Raw genomic sequence first — 16,650 nt, 5'->3', positions numbered from 1 at the left:
AAAATTCAGAAATTCAGAAATTCAGAAATTCAGAAATTCAAAAATTCAGAAATTCAGAAATTCAGAAATTCAGAAATTCAGAAATTTAGAAATTCAGAAATTCAGAAATTCAGAAATTCAGAAATTCAGAAATTCAGAAATTCAGAAATTCAAAAATTCAGAAATTCAAAAATTCAGATTTTCAGAAATTCAGAAATTCAAAAATTCAGAAATTCAAAAATTCAGAAATTCAGAAATTCAGAAATTCAAAAATTCAGAAATTCAGAAATTCAGATATTCAGATATTCAGAAATTCAGAAATTCAGAAATTCAGAAATTCAAAAATTCAGAAATTCAGAAATTCAGAAATTCAAAAATTCAGAAATTCAAAAATTCAGAAATTCAAAAATTCAGAAATTCAGAAATTCAGAAATTCAAAAATTCAGAAATTCAGAAATTCAGAAATTCAGAAATTCAGAAATTCAGAAATTCAAAAATTCAGAAATTCAGGAAATTCAGAAATTCAGAAATTCAGAAATTCAGAAATTCAGAAATTCAGAAATTCAGAAATTCAAAAATTCAGAAATTCAGAAATTCAGAAATTCAAAAATTCAGAAATTCAGAAATTCAGAAATTCAGAAATTCAAAAATTCAGAAATTCAAAAATTCAGAAATTTAGAAATTCAGAAATTCAGAAATTCAGAAATTCAGGAATTCAAAAATTCAGAAATTCAGAAATTCAGAAATTCAGAAATTCAGAAATTTAGAAATTCAGAAATTCAGAAATTCAGAAATTCAGAAATTCAGAAATTCAGAAATTCAGAAATTCAAAAATTCAGAAATTCAGAAATTCAGAAATTCAGAAATTCAGAAATTTAGAAATTCAGAAATTCAGAAATTCAGAAATTTAGAAATTCAGAAATTCAGAAATTCAGAAATTCAGAAATTCAAAAATTCAGAAATTCAGAAATTCAGAAATTCAGAAATTCAGAAATTTAGAAATTCAGAAATTCAGAAATTCAGAAATTCAGAAATTCAGAAATTCAGAAATTCAGAAATTCAAAAATTCAGAAATTCAGAAATTCAGAAATTCAGAAATTCAGAAATTTAGAAATTCAGAAATTCAGAAATTCAGAAATTCAGAAATTCAGAAATTCAGAAATTCAGAAATTCAAAAATTCAGAAATTCAAAAATTCAGAAATTCAGAAATTCAGAAATTCAAAAATTCAGAAATTCAGAAATTCAGAAATTCAGAAATTCAGAAATTCAGAAATTCAGAAATTCAGAAATTCAGAAATTCAGAATTTCAAGTTTCAAAATTTCTGAATTTTTGACTTCCAGAATTTTTTGGAATTTCAGAAATTCTGTCTCCTAGGATTTAGCCAATCTAGAATTTTCGAAATTTTTCGGAAATTAAATATTTTAGAAAATTGAAAAACTCAGTAATCCAAAAGTTTAAGAACTCCGAAATTCCCGAATTTCTGAATTTTCGAAATTTCTCTAAAATTCCAATCTTCACTTAACTTTCAGGCTTCTCAAGTCTCCAATGACCTGAACTGTCTCACATCGAAAAACTTCAAAATCTCCAGAATCCACGAGATTCTAAACTTCCTAGAAACCCTGTTCACATCAAGAGAACACGAGTCATTCCTGTTGGAATCCAAAGAAATCATGTCTCAATTTTCAAATATGAGAGACGCCTTCATAAAAGTCAACGATTTTTTGGAGAAAAATCGAGACAAAGACTTTTCCGGAGATCCGAATAATCCAGTTCTAAAGCTCAAAGAGCCCGCAAAAGTGGCAGCAACATTTGGCTCGGGGGTTCGAGCTCTGTTTCCCGTTTGGCTCGTTTATCAGCATAGAGGTCAATTTTTGGAGACCGCGAATTTTTCGAAAAATGTTCAAGATTTGATTGGAAGCTCAAATAACGATTCGGTGACTCGAAACTTCTGGGCAACTGGCTCGGCAAGTTTGGAAATTCGAAATCTAGTTGGGCAAATGGACGCACTCAATAGCTGGTCAGAATATGTCCAGGACAAGGACATTTTGGAATTCCGAAACGTATTTGAGCTGGCGAAAAATATTACCGGATTCAAGGGACAGGACAAAACATTTAGCCATATTTCGAAGCAGTTATGGGAATATGATTCGGATGATTTGGACTTTGATCAAGCGCTGAACAACAGTGAACATCTATTGGAGCTAAATTTGGATTTCACGAATTTCGAAGGAGAATTACAAGCGGCGAAGTTGAGTTTTCTAGAGATTAAGGACTATTTTGATGAGATTTTTGGATTGAAAACGGAGGAAGAGGATGGGAAAATGTGAGCCCTTTTTCTGAAAAATTTTTGGGACCTTTCTTTTTTTGCTAGAATCGAAAACTCGTATCTTCTGGTTATCTGTATTTCGATCCCCGTATTTTTCCTTCTGGTCATTTGTGCGTTTTGTCTCTATGGATTTTCTGAAAATGGACGGAAACAGTACAAAAATTGGTATTTGTTCTATTTTGGGAAGCCACAAGATTATGAGAATCGATGGAGATATTCGGTAAGTACACGCCTGCCCATGCCTTGCCCAACGCTTGTCCATTCTTGGTCAACCCTTGTCGATGCTTGTCCAAAGTTTGTTCAAAGCTTGCCGATGCCTCGACCATGCTTGTCCGTGCTTGCCCATGTTCAACGCTTTCCCAACGCTTACTCATGCTTGCCCAACTCTTACCGACAGTTGCCGGAACTTGTTCAATGCTTGTCCAAAACTTGGCGATGCCTTGCCGATTCTATGCCGATGCCTTGTCTTTGCTTACCCTTGCTTGCCCTTGTTTACCCTACTTGCCTAACGCTTGCCCATGCTTGCCGAGGCTGGCCCGATGCGTGCCCATGCTTGTCCGACGCTTTGCCCATGCCTTGCCGACGATTGTCAAACACTCGCCTTGCGCTTGTCCAACCTTGCCGACGTTTTCCGAGGCTTGCCGGCGCTTGTCCAATGCCTGCCGACACTTGCAGTACTCTTGTAAAATGCTTGCATGCGCTTGTTCACGCTTGCCGACGTTTGCTGGTGCATGCCGATGCTTGACAAGGCTTGTCCAACGCTTTTCTAACGCTTGTCCATCCTTGTCCAATGCTTGCCCAACGCTTGCCGATCCCGCAATTCAAATATTATTGACTTCCAGTTTTTCATGGATCGCCAGGATGGTCAGAATGCTCTAATCGAAGCCGTCCGGGAAATACACGCATCGCATGTTCGAGAAATTGTGAGGGGTGGAGCCTATATCAATGTCTACAGTCGTAAGTGTACTTTCAGATTTTTTTCCTGATTTTTTTTGAAATCTGAAATTCCAGAACACGGAAACACTTGTCTCCACATGGCCACCAAACGGGGATATGCCGAAATTGTTGAGATTTTAATCAAAAATGGGGCGGACCGAAGTCTGCTAAATTCTCAAAATAAAACACCCGAACAAATGTTGAATACCAGCTATCGGACGACCCAAACGGATAGTCGAAAACTGGAAAATTACGAAAAAATTGAGAAAATTTATAAGAAATCGAAAAACAAGAAGTACCGAATTCGAGTTCCTGACATATTTCCGTCGAGCTCATTTCACATTTTTGCTGATAAAAATACGGATGACGAGTTGACGAATCGATTTATGAACCAGTTTTCGGCGATTGTGAGTATCTTGGAACTTCTGGAATTTTAAAAATACTTTAAAATTACAATTTTTTGCTTATTTAACGCTTCAAAATCACTAAAATCTCAACAAAAATCTCAAAAAAAAACCTTAGAAATAGGCATTTTCAAAAAGAGTACCAGATGGCACAGTGGGTTTTGGCACCAACATTTACGGTCCACAACACCAAAGTTCGATTCCTTCTGGGGTCGAAACTTTGTTTATTTTTGTGTGGGCCTTAAAAATAATAGTTATAAACGTATTTGAGTGATATGAACTGATTTAAAAACAATTTTACAATAAAACATTTTGATTTTCTGAAAATTCCAGGCTTCCACTGAGCTCCTACCTACCACCACTCACTACATCGTCCACACGGATTCCAATGGAATTTTGGAAATCGACTCCTTTGAATTAGTGGTCTGGATTCTAAGTGGTGTGATAATAGTTAGGGATACCTGGATGATGGATTGTCTAAAAAATAAAAAAGTGATCGAAAAAGATTCGGCATACCTTGTGGAGAGGGTACGGTACAAGAGCATGGTCTACGATACAGTAATCCAATGGTCGAATGCAATGGCAAAAGGAACGATGCCGTATTTGTACGGAGTTTATGTGGCTGTGGTGATTCAGAATTATGTGAATTGTAAGTCTGTAAAGGGTCCTTTAATGGAGGGAAGGCAGAACATTTTCAGCAGTTTTCTTCCGATTTTTATATCAAACGAAATCCTATAAAATTTACTATATAATGGTGTAAGAATCAATTTTCTAGCTCTACTGGTTCCGCAGATACAGTCGCTTCAATTTTGAGCAAAAAGAGACGCAGAGAAACGAGACGCGCTTCTTTGCTTCTTTCTTTTTTGCGTCTCTCTTGCGAGCGGTAAGTAAAAAAAGAGCGCGTATCTCACGAGCTGTTTAAGATGTGAAATAGCTGTCAACTGAAAAAAATGCTTATGGTATTATGATGAACATTTTATCAATTGATCACTTTCTGATATCTTTCACAGGAAACGAGATAAATTGGCTTCAAGTAGTCTTTACCCATTTTTCAAGCCTTTTTTCAGTGATCTCTCTGGTGACTCTTGTGACCACTCATGGAGGTATAATACTTGAACAATTTCCTGAAAAGTCTCAATTTAATATTGGATCTCATCCATACCTTCATGCACATCTGGGACCCCTTTTTATCATTCACGATGGACAGGTAGGGATTTTTTAATAGCTCAGCTTTGAGCTCAAGTATCTCGCTAGCTATGAAAGATATGAAAAAATAATCAATTAATAAAATGTTTATCATCATATCACAAACATTTTATTAGTTGACAAAGTTTTGATATCTCTTACAGGAACCGGGATAATTGGCCTTGAAATGTAAAAGTGTCCCTTCAAACTCCAAAACTTTCAATATTTCAGACAAATCTGGAATCCTACAAAAATGATACGGACAAAATGTACACACTGTTTACGGAAGAAGAATTCATTCATTTTATGCTTAAGCGAATGATCAATGTGGATAAAAGTGAAAATCCGATTTCGGTGTTGGTGGATGGAGAGGATTAGGAATTGTTCGTTTCCCAAAATGAATACTTGATTTCAATAAAGCATAATATTTTTTTAAAGAGAATTTTTCAGCTTTAAAGGGGAATTTTTCAGCTAAATGAAAATCCATACTGCCTAGAAAATTTGAATTCCTGATTTTTCTGGAGTTCCTAATTTTCGAAATTTCGAAATTTTTCTTCAATTATGAGTTTCTGGAAACCAGATTCTTTTTGCAATTTCTGACTTTCATTGAACTTCCGGATTTCAGAATTTTTCGAATTTCTGATTTTCCGAATTTCTGAATTACTTCAATGGAAATTCAATTTTCTCGAATTTCGAAAGTTTCGAAAGTTTTGAAAGTTTCCAATCCAAAAGTTCAGAAATATCAGAAATATAAAAATTTCGAATTTTTGAAATTCTCGAAAACTGAAACTTTGAAATTGTGGATATCAGAAAACCTGAATATTTTTGGGACTCATCCGAACGTCGGTTGTGTGGTGTTATGGGGTAAGAGGATGACTCATTAGGAGCGAATCTGCTGGTTCGACCCCCACTGTGGTAAAACTTTTTTTGCTTTTATTGAAACAAATTTCCTGTATCCGTTTTGGTTCTCTAGATAACAAATTATACTTTTTTCATGAATTTCCTAGTTTTTTAAATATCAAAAACAAGGCTTTTGAAATTTAAAAAAAATTGGTTTCGGAAAAGACAGAGGTTTCGGAAATTAAAAGTGGGGCAAGATGAGATAAGGAATTTTAAATTTGGAGCAAATCTTCGAAAAACAAGCTTGTTGATTCAAAAACTTAGAGATTCCAAATTGAAATCCAATCTAGAAAATTTGAAAGACTATGGAGAGAAGTTCCAGCCTGAACTAGTTCTGAAAATGATGAAGTTCTGCAAAACGGTCTTCTCACTTTCAAACTTCCAGGAAACCAAAACTTTCTTACAAATCTTCGCTGCTCTTAATCATAATCTGCTTGAAGCTGAGCAATTTGTGAAGGATATTGGACCACAATATCATGAAGAGCATTCGGGAAAAGAGGATTCGAATCCAATCCTCAAACTAGAGAATTCTCAAGAGATGGCGTTGAGTTTGGGCCGAGGAATGAGGGTACTGAGGCAGATGGTGAAGACGTTGAGGTATAAGCGACGTCTTCGGAAGGTTCTGGAATATTCTGAAGGTGTTAGTGACAAAATCCAACGCTACAATGCCTTTGAGCATGTCAAAGAAGCTTGGAGGAATCGAAAAGTTGAGATTTCAAAACTGCTTTCTGAACTTGAAATTTTGAACAAGTACGCTGAAAAGGTCAAGGATTCAAGTCCAATGGAGATGCGGAAAATTCTGGATGAAGCCACAAAAGTTCATGGGTTTTCGAGCATTTTTGGGCCGATTTTCGAGCAGTTCAATGGCCAAAAAACGTTCTTGAGAGAGACAAAAAATTTCGAGAAGCTGGCAGAACTGGAGCTGAATTTTGCAAGCCAAAAGGGGTATTTACACGCTGCTTCGTTGAGTTTTGATGAGTTGAAAACCTATTTTGATGAGGTTTTCGATTTGGATCATAATAGACATCATCATCATGAGTGAGTATTTTTGAAATTTTGAATCTGGCATAGAAATCAAAATTAATGGAAAATTAAGCCGTGAAATTTTATTCTAGCTTCAAGTTTTTGAAAATATCAATTTTAAGCCGAGTTATATCCATTTTAAAGTTGGTGGCCTAGAAACCCAAATTTGGCCAACTAGGCCATGTTGCATATGGTTGAAAAGCACAGATTGTGGAAAACCTAAACCAATTTTTGAAATTCAAAGATATTGATTTTGAAGCGAGTTATGCCCAATTAAAAGTTGGTGGTCTAGAAATCTGAAACTAGGAGAAGTTTTCCAAAATTGGAATGGTCATAACCCGCTTCATAATCCATATTATTTAAATCTGAAAACTGATTTAGAACTGTCTAAACCTGTTCTTCAAAATTGTGTACATTTTGGCCTAGATTTCCTGGATTTTGAATTTCTAGGCCACAAACTTCAAATGGTTACAACACGCCGCAAAATCAAGATTTTCAAAATCTGAAAACTGACCAATTTTCTAAAACAAGACGTTTTTTTCCGATATAAATTATGGCCCAATTTTTTGCTAAAATGAAATTCTAGGCCAACAGAAATTCTGAAATTCAGACTTCTCATTTTATTCAGAATCGAACACAATCATCTCCCGGCAATTCTCATTTGCATTACGAAAACTCATAATTGAAGAAAAATTTCGAAATTTCGAAAATTAGGAACTCCAGAAAAATCAGGAATTCAAATTTTCTAGGCAGTATGGATTTTCATTTAGCTGAAAAATTCTCTTTAAAAAAATATTATGCTTTATTGAAATCAAGTATTCATTTTGGGAAACGAACAATTCCTAATCCTCTCCATCCACCAACACCGAAATCGGATTTTCACTTTTATCCACATTGATCATTCGCTTAAGCATAAAATGAATGAATTCTTCTTCCGTAAACAGTGTGTACATTTTGTCCGTATCATTTTTGTAGGATTCCAGATTTGTCTGAAATATTGAAAGTTTTGGAGTTTGAAGGGACACTTTTACATTTCAAGGCCAATTATCCCTATTTCTAAGGTTTTTTTTGAGATTTTTGTTGAGATTTTAGTGATTTTGAAGCGTTAAATAAGCAAAAAATTGTAATTTCAAAGTATTTTTAAAATTCCAGAAGTTCCAAGATACTCACAATCGCCGAAAACTTGTTCCCCGTTTCTTTCTAATAAATAATACATTTTTCACAGTGTTTTGATGGACATAATTCCAAGCTTCGCAACCATCTCATCTATGCGAGGAAATTTTTTAGACGCAACAAAACAATATGGGCAATCATGATCTATACCTCGGTTCCTCACAAGAGAATAGTGACAATGAGGAGGACCTGGATGAAGAGGATGAATGTCCGACAGTGACAACGATGCTCATATTGATGATTCTCGAGAAAATCTTAAGTTCAGCTGTGTCAATTTTTTTCGAAAAGTTGTTACCTTCTAATTTTCTTGTGCTTCCACACCGAAAGAACTTAATAAAAATTTTTAAAAATCGAAAATTGTTTTTTTTTCTATTGCGCGCATGCTCATCAGCTCTGATTGTGAGGTGATCTATCGGACTTCTGAACTTTTTTTTTCTGAGAAAATTTCAAGATTTAAGAAGATTGAGAAGATTTATGAGAAGTATAAGAACAAGAAGATCCGAAATCGTGAGTTTGAAGATTTTGAATTTTTGAATTTTTAAATTTCTGAATTTTTGAATTTCTGAATTTCTGAATTTCTGAATTTCTGAATTTCTGAATTTCTGAATTTGAGTTACTGTAGTGTTCAAATTCCCACTGTAGCCGGAAACCAACGAGTGTTTGCCTTCGAGAAACTTTAAATTTGCTGAGGCATCTAGAATTTTTTCCAGATGTTTCCCTTTTTTCAGAATTGGATTCAGAAATTCGGGGAAATTGCTCAAGGACTCTAGACACTTCGAAATTTCTGGTATTTTCGATTTTATGAGAATTATCGAATCCTTTTGTTGTGTTTTAGTGGTCAATCCAGATGGCTGATTGCTCAGTGTATTCCAGAATTTCAAAATTTCAGCCACGAGATTTTGGTCACATGTTAGAAGGGTTTTGAGGGTGGAGTTGCTGGTGAGAGTCTGAAAAAATTAAAAAATTAAAAAACAATATTTGAAAAGATTTCAGATATTAAGAGCTTCAAAATGAGCCCACAAGGCTAGGCTCGGCCCATTTTGGATCTCAAAATTTGAAAGTAGGCGGAGCCTAAGCGTGTTCATGATTACTTTGAAGCACAACAAACTTTTTGAAAACTGAAAAAAAGTGAAAATCAGAAATTCCAAAAATAGAATTTCTGAAAATTCAAAAGCTTGAAAACTTTTTCTTGTCAAAATTTCATTGAAATCCTAAAATTTCGAAAGTCCAAAAATTCAAAATTGCAATAGAATTCGATGTTCGAATTCTCGGAATTTGGAATTCAGTAATTCAAAAGTTCAGGAACCCCAAGAGTGGGAATTCTAGAAAATTCAAAATTAGGGGTTCTGGAACTTCCAGAAATTCAGAAACTGCTCAAAAAGTCGGAAATTCAGAAATTCAGAATTTTAGAATGTCTTTTTTAGAATATCTGAATTTCTGAGTTTTGTGAATTTTATTTTGAGTTTCTCAATTCCTAAATTTCTGAACTTCCGAATTTCCGATTTCTCCCGAAATTTCAGATAAAAAATACCTCAAAATACTCTTCCAAAACTGGATCATTTTTCTTCAATTTAATATTCATTCCCTCCATTATCTTCTCTGTCATCTGGCTAGCATTTCTCAATTCCAACAAATATTTTTCAGTCCGATCCTGAATTTCAGCCAACGATTCGAATAACGAATCCACGGAGACGTTGTAACCAGAAACGTCCGTAGCCAGAATTTCATTTAATGCTGATGGATTCGCTTTCAGCGATTCTCCAAGAATTTCATATGGTCGAAATGTTTTTCGAATGACTGATGCTTGAAGGGAAATAGCGTTGACGACACGAGCAATAGCTGAGAGCTCTCGAAACAGGAGATCGAATTTTGAAAAAACTTCTGAAAAATGTTGTTTAATACTTTCTGGTTTCAAAAATATCGACTTTGAGCCAAGTTATGCCAAATTCAAGGCTGGTGGCCTAGAAACCCAAAATTAGAAAAAAAACAAAACTAGGCCAAGTTGCATATGGTTGGAAAGCACAGGTTGCGGCAAACCTAAATCTGATTCTAGAATTCAAAAAAATGTTTTTGAAGTAAGTTTAAGTTTGATGGCCTAGAAATCCAAAACTAGGCCACATTTCTGCAAATTTGAAATGATCATAACTCGCTTCAAGATTAATATTTTTGAGATCTGAAAACTGACTTAAAATTGTTAAAACATGTTCTTCAAAATTTTGTATACCTTGGCCTAGATTTTCTAAGTTTTGAGTTTCTAGGCCATCAAATTGAAATGATCATTAATCGCTTCAAAAGCCTAGCTTTTTCAAAATTTTCGATTCCTAGGACACGATTTTTTTTACATTCAAACTAACTCAGATACTCAGCTGGCCTTCCACAGTGCCCGAGGTACAGTAACCCGAGAATCCAAAGAACTTGAATCCTCATAATTATCCTTGCGGTGAACTTGAAATTTTTCAACAAACGACTCTGAAATTTAGACTAGAAAACTCTAGAAAACTGGCTGAAGACTCACAAAAAAGCGTTCAGAAATTTTTTGATTTGAGGTTGGAAAATATAAATGTTGACTTAAAAAAACTTTCAGATTTATGTGGAAAACGTGGGAGCTATAAAAATATAGGTTTTTTGGATTTTGAGGAATCAGGAAAGCAATTTTTTCCAGTTTTGGATATCTGAATTTCTGAATTTTTAAAATTTTTGTACTTCTGAATTTCTGAATATCCGAACTTCTGGATAATGAAACTTAAAGCTTTATAAACATTTCTTTATTCATTAAATTCGTTCGAACGATTCTAACCATTGGATTACTGTAACATAGTTTAAAAATAGAAGAATTAGAAAAATCGGGAAAATCAGTTCAAATTTCAATCATTCGACATTATCAGAAGACGTCTCATTGACACACTCTTGACGACGTCTTCTGAACGATTCAAGACGCTTCTTGATGTGGCTGCGTGCGGAAGGGCGGGTGGGCGGAGCCTCTTCTTCACGATTTCCAGATTCTTCGAGTGGGTTGATCAGAATTTTTTCCAGACGACGAGACGTTTGAACCACTGAAAATCAAAATTTTAGAATCTGAAAATCTCTACCCAACTTACTCATCGCCGCAATAACCGGAAAGAACAAGAAGAAGCGGAACAAAAATGCAAACATTGTAGCCATGACGAGTTCCTAAAAACTGAAAATTAAATCTATCTGTCTATCTGTGTGTCCAGATGTCTCTTACCACAATTACAATCACATCAAAGCATTGAGTGGATCCTAGGAGTCCGATAAGGGCGTTCGCCGAGCCCATTAATAGAAATGGGACGTGTTGTGGAGCGTATTCCATACCGTAGTGCTCCTGGAGCCAGCGGATCAGGAAGAAGAGAGTCAGGTGTTGTAGCTGGAAAAGGAAAATCGATTATTGATTTTTTGGGAAGTGCTGGGCAAGCGTTTGCAATTGTCTTAAAGAATCGGCAAGACATGGGCAAAGCATGGGCAAGCCTAGTCTTACCAAGGTGTACTTGAGGTTCTCGAAATCCTTCCAGAATGGCTTCTGGGTTGATTGGCGTGCCTCCTGGGAGAGGAAGATGCTGAAAATGAGCAATTCTTTTTTCATATTTTCAGGTTCTTGGGAACTCACTCTCCAAGAGTTTCCAAAAACTCGTTCGTAGTCATTTTCGTTTCTGAAAAAAGCTAAATTTGATACTGAGCCCACGGAGTCTGATTTCCGAAAACTGGATTTTTAGAGCCTCGTTTAGATATGTATAAAAAAGGAAAAAGAAGAAAAAGGTACACTGCATTTTCGAAAAAGTGAAAATTGAAAAGAAGAATACGTCTGGGGAGGATGGAGAAGGTTGTCATTAGAAACCCGACATCTCTAGGAGACAGCAAAAATTGGAAAATGAGAGTAGAATGAGTGAAATATGGAATGACGGGGAGAAAGAGAACATAAGAAAGAGAACATGTCTAGGATTTTTAGTGTAAAGGTGGTGTGCTGTGAAAAATTGTATTGCTTAATTTTGTGCAGAATTCCATGTAGATTCCCAAAAAATAGGGAAAAAATTCAAAAAATTCCTTCATTGAGAAAAACGGCATCGAAAAGTCAAAGTTGTATCTGGTGGCCTAGCGGCCAGGTGTGAGCTTTCTAGGTCAACTTCCGGTAAAAGCGCGCGAAATTTCAATTTTTATTGATTTTCCGGGTTTCCTCTGATGTTTTTTAAAGATTTCGAAATGTTTTTGTTAATTTCCTCCCAGGTGTATGCAAAAACCTGACAAAAATCAGAGAAAACACTGAAAATCAATAAAAATTCAAATTTCGCGCGCTTTTACCGGCAGTTGGCCTAGAAAACTCACACCTGGCCGCTAGGCCACCGGATCCCACTTTGACTTTTCGATGCCGTTTTTCTTAATGAAGGAATTTTTTTGAATTTTTTCTTTGTTTTTATGGGAATCTACATGGATTTCTGCACAAAATAAAGCAATAAAATTTTTCACCGCACACCACCTTTAAAAATACAATTTTGAAAAAAAAAGTCGAATTCTAGTAGTTTGAAAATTCCAACATTTTCAGAAACGATGTTTTCGGGAACTACCTGGGACCCTTCATCAGAAAACGAGGATCATCAATTTTGATCAAATTTATCTCGGATCCTGTTTAAGATATCGAAAATTGGTCAACTGATAAAATGTTTATCATAATGTCAGAAACATTTCGCTAGTTAGGCACTTTTAGATATCTTTCACAGTAACTGAGATAAATTGGTTCAAAGTTGTCTATTTTGGTGGACTAGTTTTTGGATTTCTAGGCCACCAAGAATCTAACTAGTAAGAATCTTAGAATCAAGACGTTCTAAAAAATCCGACAAAATTTTTCAATATTTTTGACTTCAAAGTCCGGACGTCTAAAATGCGAACATCCGGACACTTGGAAATTCGGAAATCCTTGAAATCATAAAATGTAGAAGCATCGGAATCTGGAATTTAAAAAATCTGAAAATCGGAAAGCCCTTGTCATAACAAACAAACATTTTTATTCCACCAAATTGCGAAAATATCGATGAAAAAAGAAAAATGACATTTCTCGAATAAAAAAAAGCGAATGGGGAAAATGAGAACATGAGCCGTCCGCCCGAATTGGCGGCGGAGAGTGAGCCCATCTCAATGAGCTCACTCGCCTCAAATGGGACGGGGGGAAAATAAATAGAATGGAGATTTTTCGGCGGTGCGGGGGAAGGAAATGAGAAAAGTCAGAAGACAATGAAATAGGGAAAAGAAGGGAAATCATTAAAAAGAAAATAGCTGGTTTTGGCATTTTTATAGATGTTATAAGACATAAAACATAAAAACTAAACTTCATAGGTTTGGAGTGGCCCGGAAATCCAGAAAAAAGGCCACCAACTTCAACCAAAGTTGTCTCGATTCCTGTAAAAGATATCAAAAAGTTGTCCACTGACAAAACATGCGACATAAAATGAGCAATGTTTTGTTAATTGACAACTTTTTGATATCTTTTACCGGAAATGAGACAGATGAGATCCAAGGAAAGTGCGCTCCACGGACAAGTTTTCAGGCAGCGCGCCGCATAGCGTCAACTTCAATCCATGTGATCTCAGTTTTAGTGGGAGGTATCAAAAAGTTGTCAACTGGTAAAATGTTGTTAATTTTGTGATAAACATTTTTTGTGATAAATTAGCTTGAAGTTGGAGGGTTCTTTATGATGGATTAAGGAAAGGCTTAAAAGGATGATCATCTTCATCTGCTGGTACCTTTTTGTTCGAATATTAGTGGTTTTGTAGTAAGAAAGGTACTGTAGATAAGAGCATTAGTGTAGAAAAAATTTTCTGGGTTACTGTAGCTTCATCGGTACTACTGTAGTTGAGACTAAAGACAGTTGAGGCAAAGGAAAAGGAGTTGAGGCAAAGCTGTAACATGGGAGAAGATACAAGTAATAGATGTAAGGGTTACGGTAGCCATATTTAGATTACGGTAATTAGGTAGATGGGTTACTGTAGATCTTGGTAGGTACTGTAGATCGGTAGTGATACTGTAGCCACATTTCAGAGCATAACAGGAGAGTTATCCTCCAAATCTGCTTGGTTCTCGATAAGGTTTTGCTCGGTGTTGACGATCACTAAAACGAATTTTGAAAAGTTTTTAGAATTCTAGATTTTTTTAGGAATTCCTGAATTCCTGGCTGCTCACCGAAATAAGCGACTTTCATGGAAACGAGGCAAAGAAAAAGACCAGTGCCATCAAAATCGCTGTGTTCTGGATAGACGTATGGGATGACAAGATTTGAAAGAACGATCACGGCAAGAGAAACCTGCAAAAAAGGAATTGTCGGAGCCTGGACTCGAACCCGGGTAGCGCGCGCAAAAGCAAAGCGCGCTAACCTCTACACTGCGGCGCAACATAGTAAAGGGTGGGTCAGATGACGTATAGGTATGGTGGCTTTTCGCGAGAAAAAAATTGAAAAAAAACTTTGAGCTCCCAAAAATTTAGCTACTCACTTGAATTGCATTAATCGATATTTGGTAAAGTTGGAGAAGCAATTCAAATCCTCACGTCCCAAGCAGTGAGCCATCATTATAGCAACCATAATGAAATGAAGAACAGTAACGATTTGAAAGAAAGCGAAGATTTCCAAAAGGCCGTAGATCGATACTGCGTAGAAGAACTGAAAAGTACTGTAATCTGCTGAAAGCCATTTTTACAAGTTCTGACAAATGCTCTGTTGTGAAGTGACGGGTTTTGACACTCCGGAATCCGAAATGATCATTTCATAGTTATTCTCTTTAGAGCTCAACTATATCGGTTCCCATGAAAGCTATCAAAAAGTTATCAGCTGATAAAATAGTTGTTATAAGATAATCTACATTTTATTAGTTGACATCGGTTTGATAGCTTTTACTGGAAGCGAGGTAATTGAGCTCAAATTATAAGAATATGGTTGGAGATTATAAGTCGGGTCTTACAATTAAGAGTTCTATAACGTCATAGTTCCAAAACTAACCATAACACGATACGGGGATTTCCTCTGATGGTCCTCCTTTCCCGCATCAATCACAGCCTGAGATTGAGTTCTAGCCTGAACGCGAGCTTGTGTAGCTTCTGCGGATGGAGTCATAACAACAACGCGCATTCGCAAAATGTAAAGGTTTGAAAATTGAAAATTGAAGAAAATCTGAAAACACACTTTTTTATTTTTTCGCCTAAAATTGAGAGAAATCGGTAGGTAGAGAAGCAGGCGGGTCAGCGACGGGCCAGTAATGGGCCAGGTGGCGTCTGCTTTTTCAGGACCTCAGGTTTGATACTGAACATTGAAATACAGTCAAATTTATTAACATTTTGTAGATCTCGGCAAGATCTACATTTTGAAATTTAATTTGTAAAGTAATTCCTAGTTTGAGCTGAGTTATGCGTCTGCGCCCCAACGAGGTCGGTGCCTCCATGTGCCGATTTTTCCTGTACACTTTTTCACCATCTCTGAGTCAAAACTCGGCATTTCAATATAACTGGATTTAGTATCAATTTGTAGATTTTGTTGAGTTCTTCATTTTGATAATTAATTCGTATCAAAAATCAAAGTTTAAGCTGAGTTACGCGTCAGCGCGTAATGGGATCGAGTTGGCGGCAAAGATGTTCCCGCCCTTCCGTCTTTTTACCCTCTCTCACTCGAAACTCGGCAATCTAATGTTATTGAGTTATATATCATCTTGTAGCTCTTTTCAAGTTCTACATTTTCCTTTTTATTTTGAATCAAAGTATCTAGTTTGAGCTGAGTTATGACTTGGCCAATGTTCAGGTCTGGTCGAAACCAAAAAAAAAGAAAATTGAGCAAAAAAGGACAAATTCGAGAATCACACGTCTTCTCTTCTTTGTGATGGATATACAAAAAACCGGGGGGTAGCACATCCCATTTTGACAGGATGATGGAGTCGTTTGTGGTTCGGATGGTACAAGAAGAAAATAAATGGAGTCGGGGGGAGTGGATGGGTAATTGAGGCGAGAAATTGGAAATGAGAAATAAAGAACAAGAAGGAAATATTGGAAGATGAATCAGAAAAAAAATGAAGAAAGAAGAGAAAGGAGGGCAAAATTTCTAGAAAAAAGGCGGAGTTGAAAATGACAAGGGACAAGGAGCAATAAGAACAGCTGGAGTACAGAAAGCTGGAATTTAAGAATCTAGGAATCTTGTAAAATTGAGAAATGGGAAAGCGTTAGACAAGCATTGGAAAAACATCTGAAGCTGAGGACTTTTTTCATGAACTAAAAAATCGGAAATCACAAGTTTTCATATACACACCTCGTGCTCGTCCTTTCCCTCTTGAGACCAGCTCATTATTTTTGTTTGAGGGGAAAGAAGAAAAGGTGGATAATTTCGAAATTCAGGAGAAGATAATGATAGGGTTCAAAAGGGAAACGCTGAAGAGGAAAACGAAAATGATGATTTGTTTTTAAACTTTACTGTAGTCATGGTGATGATCAGCACTTTTTTCATTAGATCAAAACCCAAATTTTAAAAAAAGTTCCTTGAAAAATGATACAGAAACTTGACGAAAGCCGCAGAACTTATAAACCAAATCTAGTAGTTCTTTTTTGAAAACTATGACTATTTTTACTACAACTGGCTTATGAGATCGGAAAGCCAAAAAAGTTTGCGTTATACCACAACAAAAACCAAGTTCCTAGCTCAATTTTGAAGAGAGTTACAGACAGATTTGTTCCTGGTGCGCGG

General features: G+C 35.9%; 5 protein-coding genes across 5 annotated transcripts in view; 2 read left to right on the top strand and 3 right to left on the bottom strand.

Annotated features, from left to right (window-relative positions):
* Positions 1-5,210, top strand: part of CBG09197 — a gene marked incomplete at both ends in the record, with an annotated part of 15,992 nt that extends 10,782 nt beyond the window's left edge. The window contains 7 exons of the mRNA XM_045244504.1: positions 1,511-2,304; positions 2,353-2,419; positions 2,521-2,616; positions 3,150-3,264; positions 3,319-3,654; positions 4,715-4,854; positions 5,064-5,210. Coding sequence (XP_045100868.1) covers positions 1,511-2,304; positions 2,353-2,419; positions 2,521-2,616; positions 3,150-3,264; positions 3,319-3,654; positions 4,715-4,854; positions 5,064-5,210 — 1,695 coding nt within the window. The remainder of the gene's footprint in view (positions 1-1,510; positions 2,305-2,352; positions 2,420-2,520; positions 2,617-3,149; positions 3,265-3,318; positions 3,655-4,714; positions 4,855-5,063) is intronic.
* Positions 5,211-6,270: 1,060 nt separating this feature from the next.
* CBG26046 lies at positions 6,271-6,774 on the top strand (the record flags this gene model as incomplete). Its single annotated transcript, XM_045244503.1, has 1 exon — positions 6,271-6,774. One exon carries the CDS (start codon positions 6,271-6,273, stop codon positions 6,772-6,774), a length of 504 nt encoding a protein of 167 aa, XP_045098881.1.
* Positions 6,775-7,597: 823 nt separating this feature from the next.
* On the bottom strand, positions 7,598-10,355 carry CBG09195 (the record flags this gene model as incomplete). Its single annotated transcript, XM_002642579.1, has 3 exons — positions 7,598-7,744; positions 9,460-9,809; positions 10,283-10,355. 3 exons carry the CDS (start codon positions 10,353-10,355, stop codon positions 7,598-7,600), a joined length of 570 nt encoding a protein of 189 aa, XP_002642625.1.
* Positions 10,356-10,796: 441 nt separating this feature from the next.
* CBG26045 lies at positions 10,797-11,588 on the bottom strand (the record flags this gene model as incomplete). The annotated part of the gene is made up of 5 exons (XM_045244502.1): positions 10,797-10,981; positions 11,027-11,099; positions 11,155-11,313; positions 11,363-11,519; positions 11,554-11,588. The coding sequence occupies 5 exons, from the start codon at positions 11,586-11,588 to the stop codon at positions 10,797-10,799; spliced, it is 609 nt and encodes a 202-aa protein (XP_045098880.1).
* Positions 11,589-13,969: 2,381 nt separating this feature from the next.
* On the bottom strand, positions 13,970-15,054 carry CBG26044 (the record flags this gene model as incomplete). The annotated part of the gene is made up of 3 exons (XM_045244501.1): positions 13,970-14,043; positions 14,115-14,235; positions 14,926-15,054. 3 exons carry the CDS (start codon positions 15,052-15,054, stop codon positions 13,970-13,972), a joined length of 324 nt encoding a protein of 107 aa, XP_045098879.1.
* Between the last annotated feature and the right edge of the window lie 1,596 nt (positions 15,055-16,650).

Source organism: Caenorhabditis briggsae (assembly GCF_000004555.2).
Source record: "Caenorhabditis briggsae complete genome, chrIII, whole genome shotgun sequence".
Classification (NCBI taxonomy): Eukaryota; Metazoa; Nematoda; class Chromadorea; order Rhabditida; family Rhabditidae; genus Caenorhabditis; species Caenorhabditis briggsae.
This window is presented reverse-complemented; position numbering and strand designations above follow the sequence as displayed.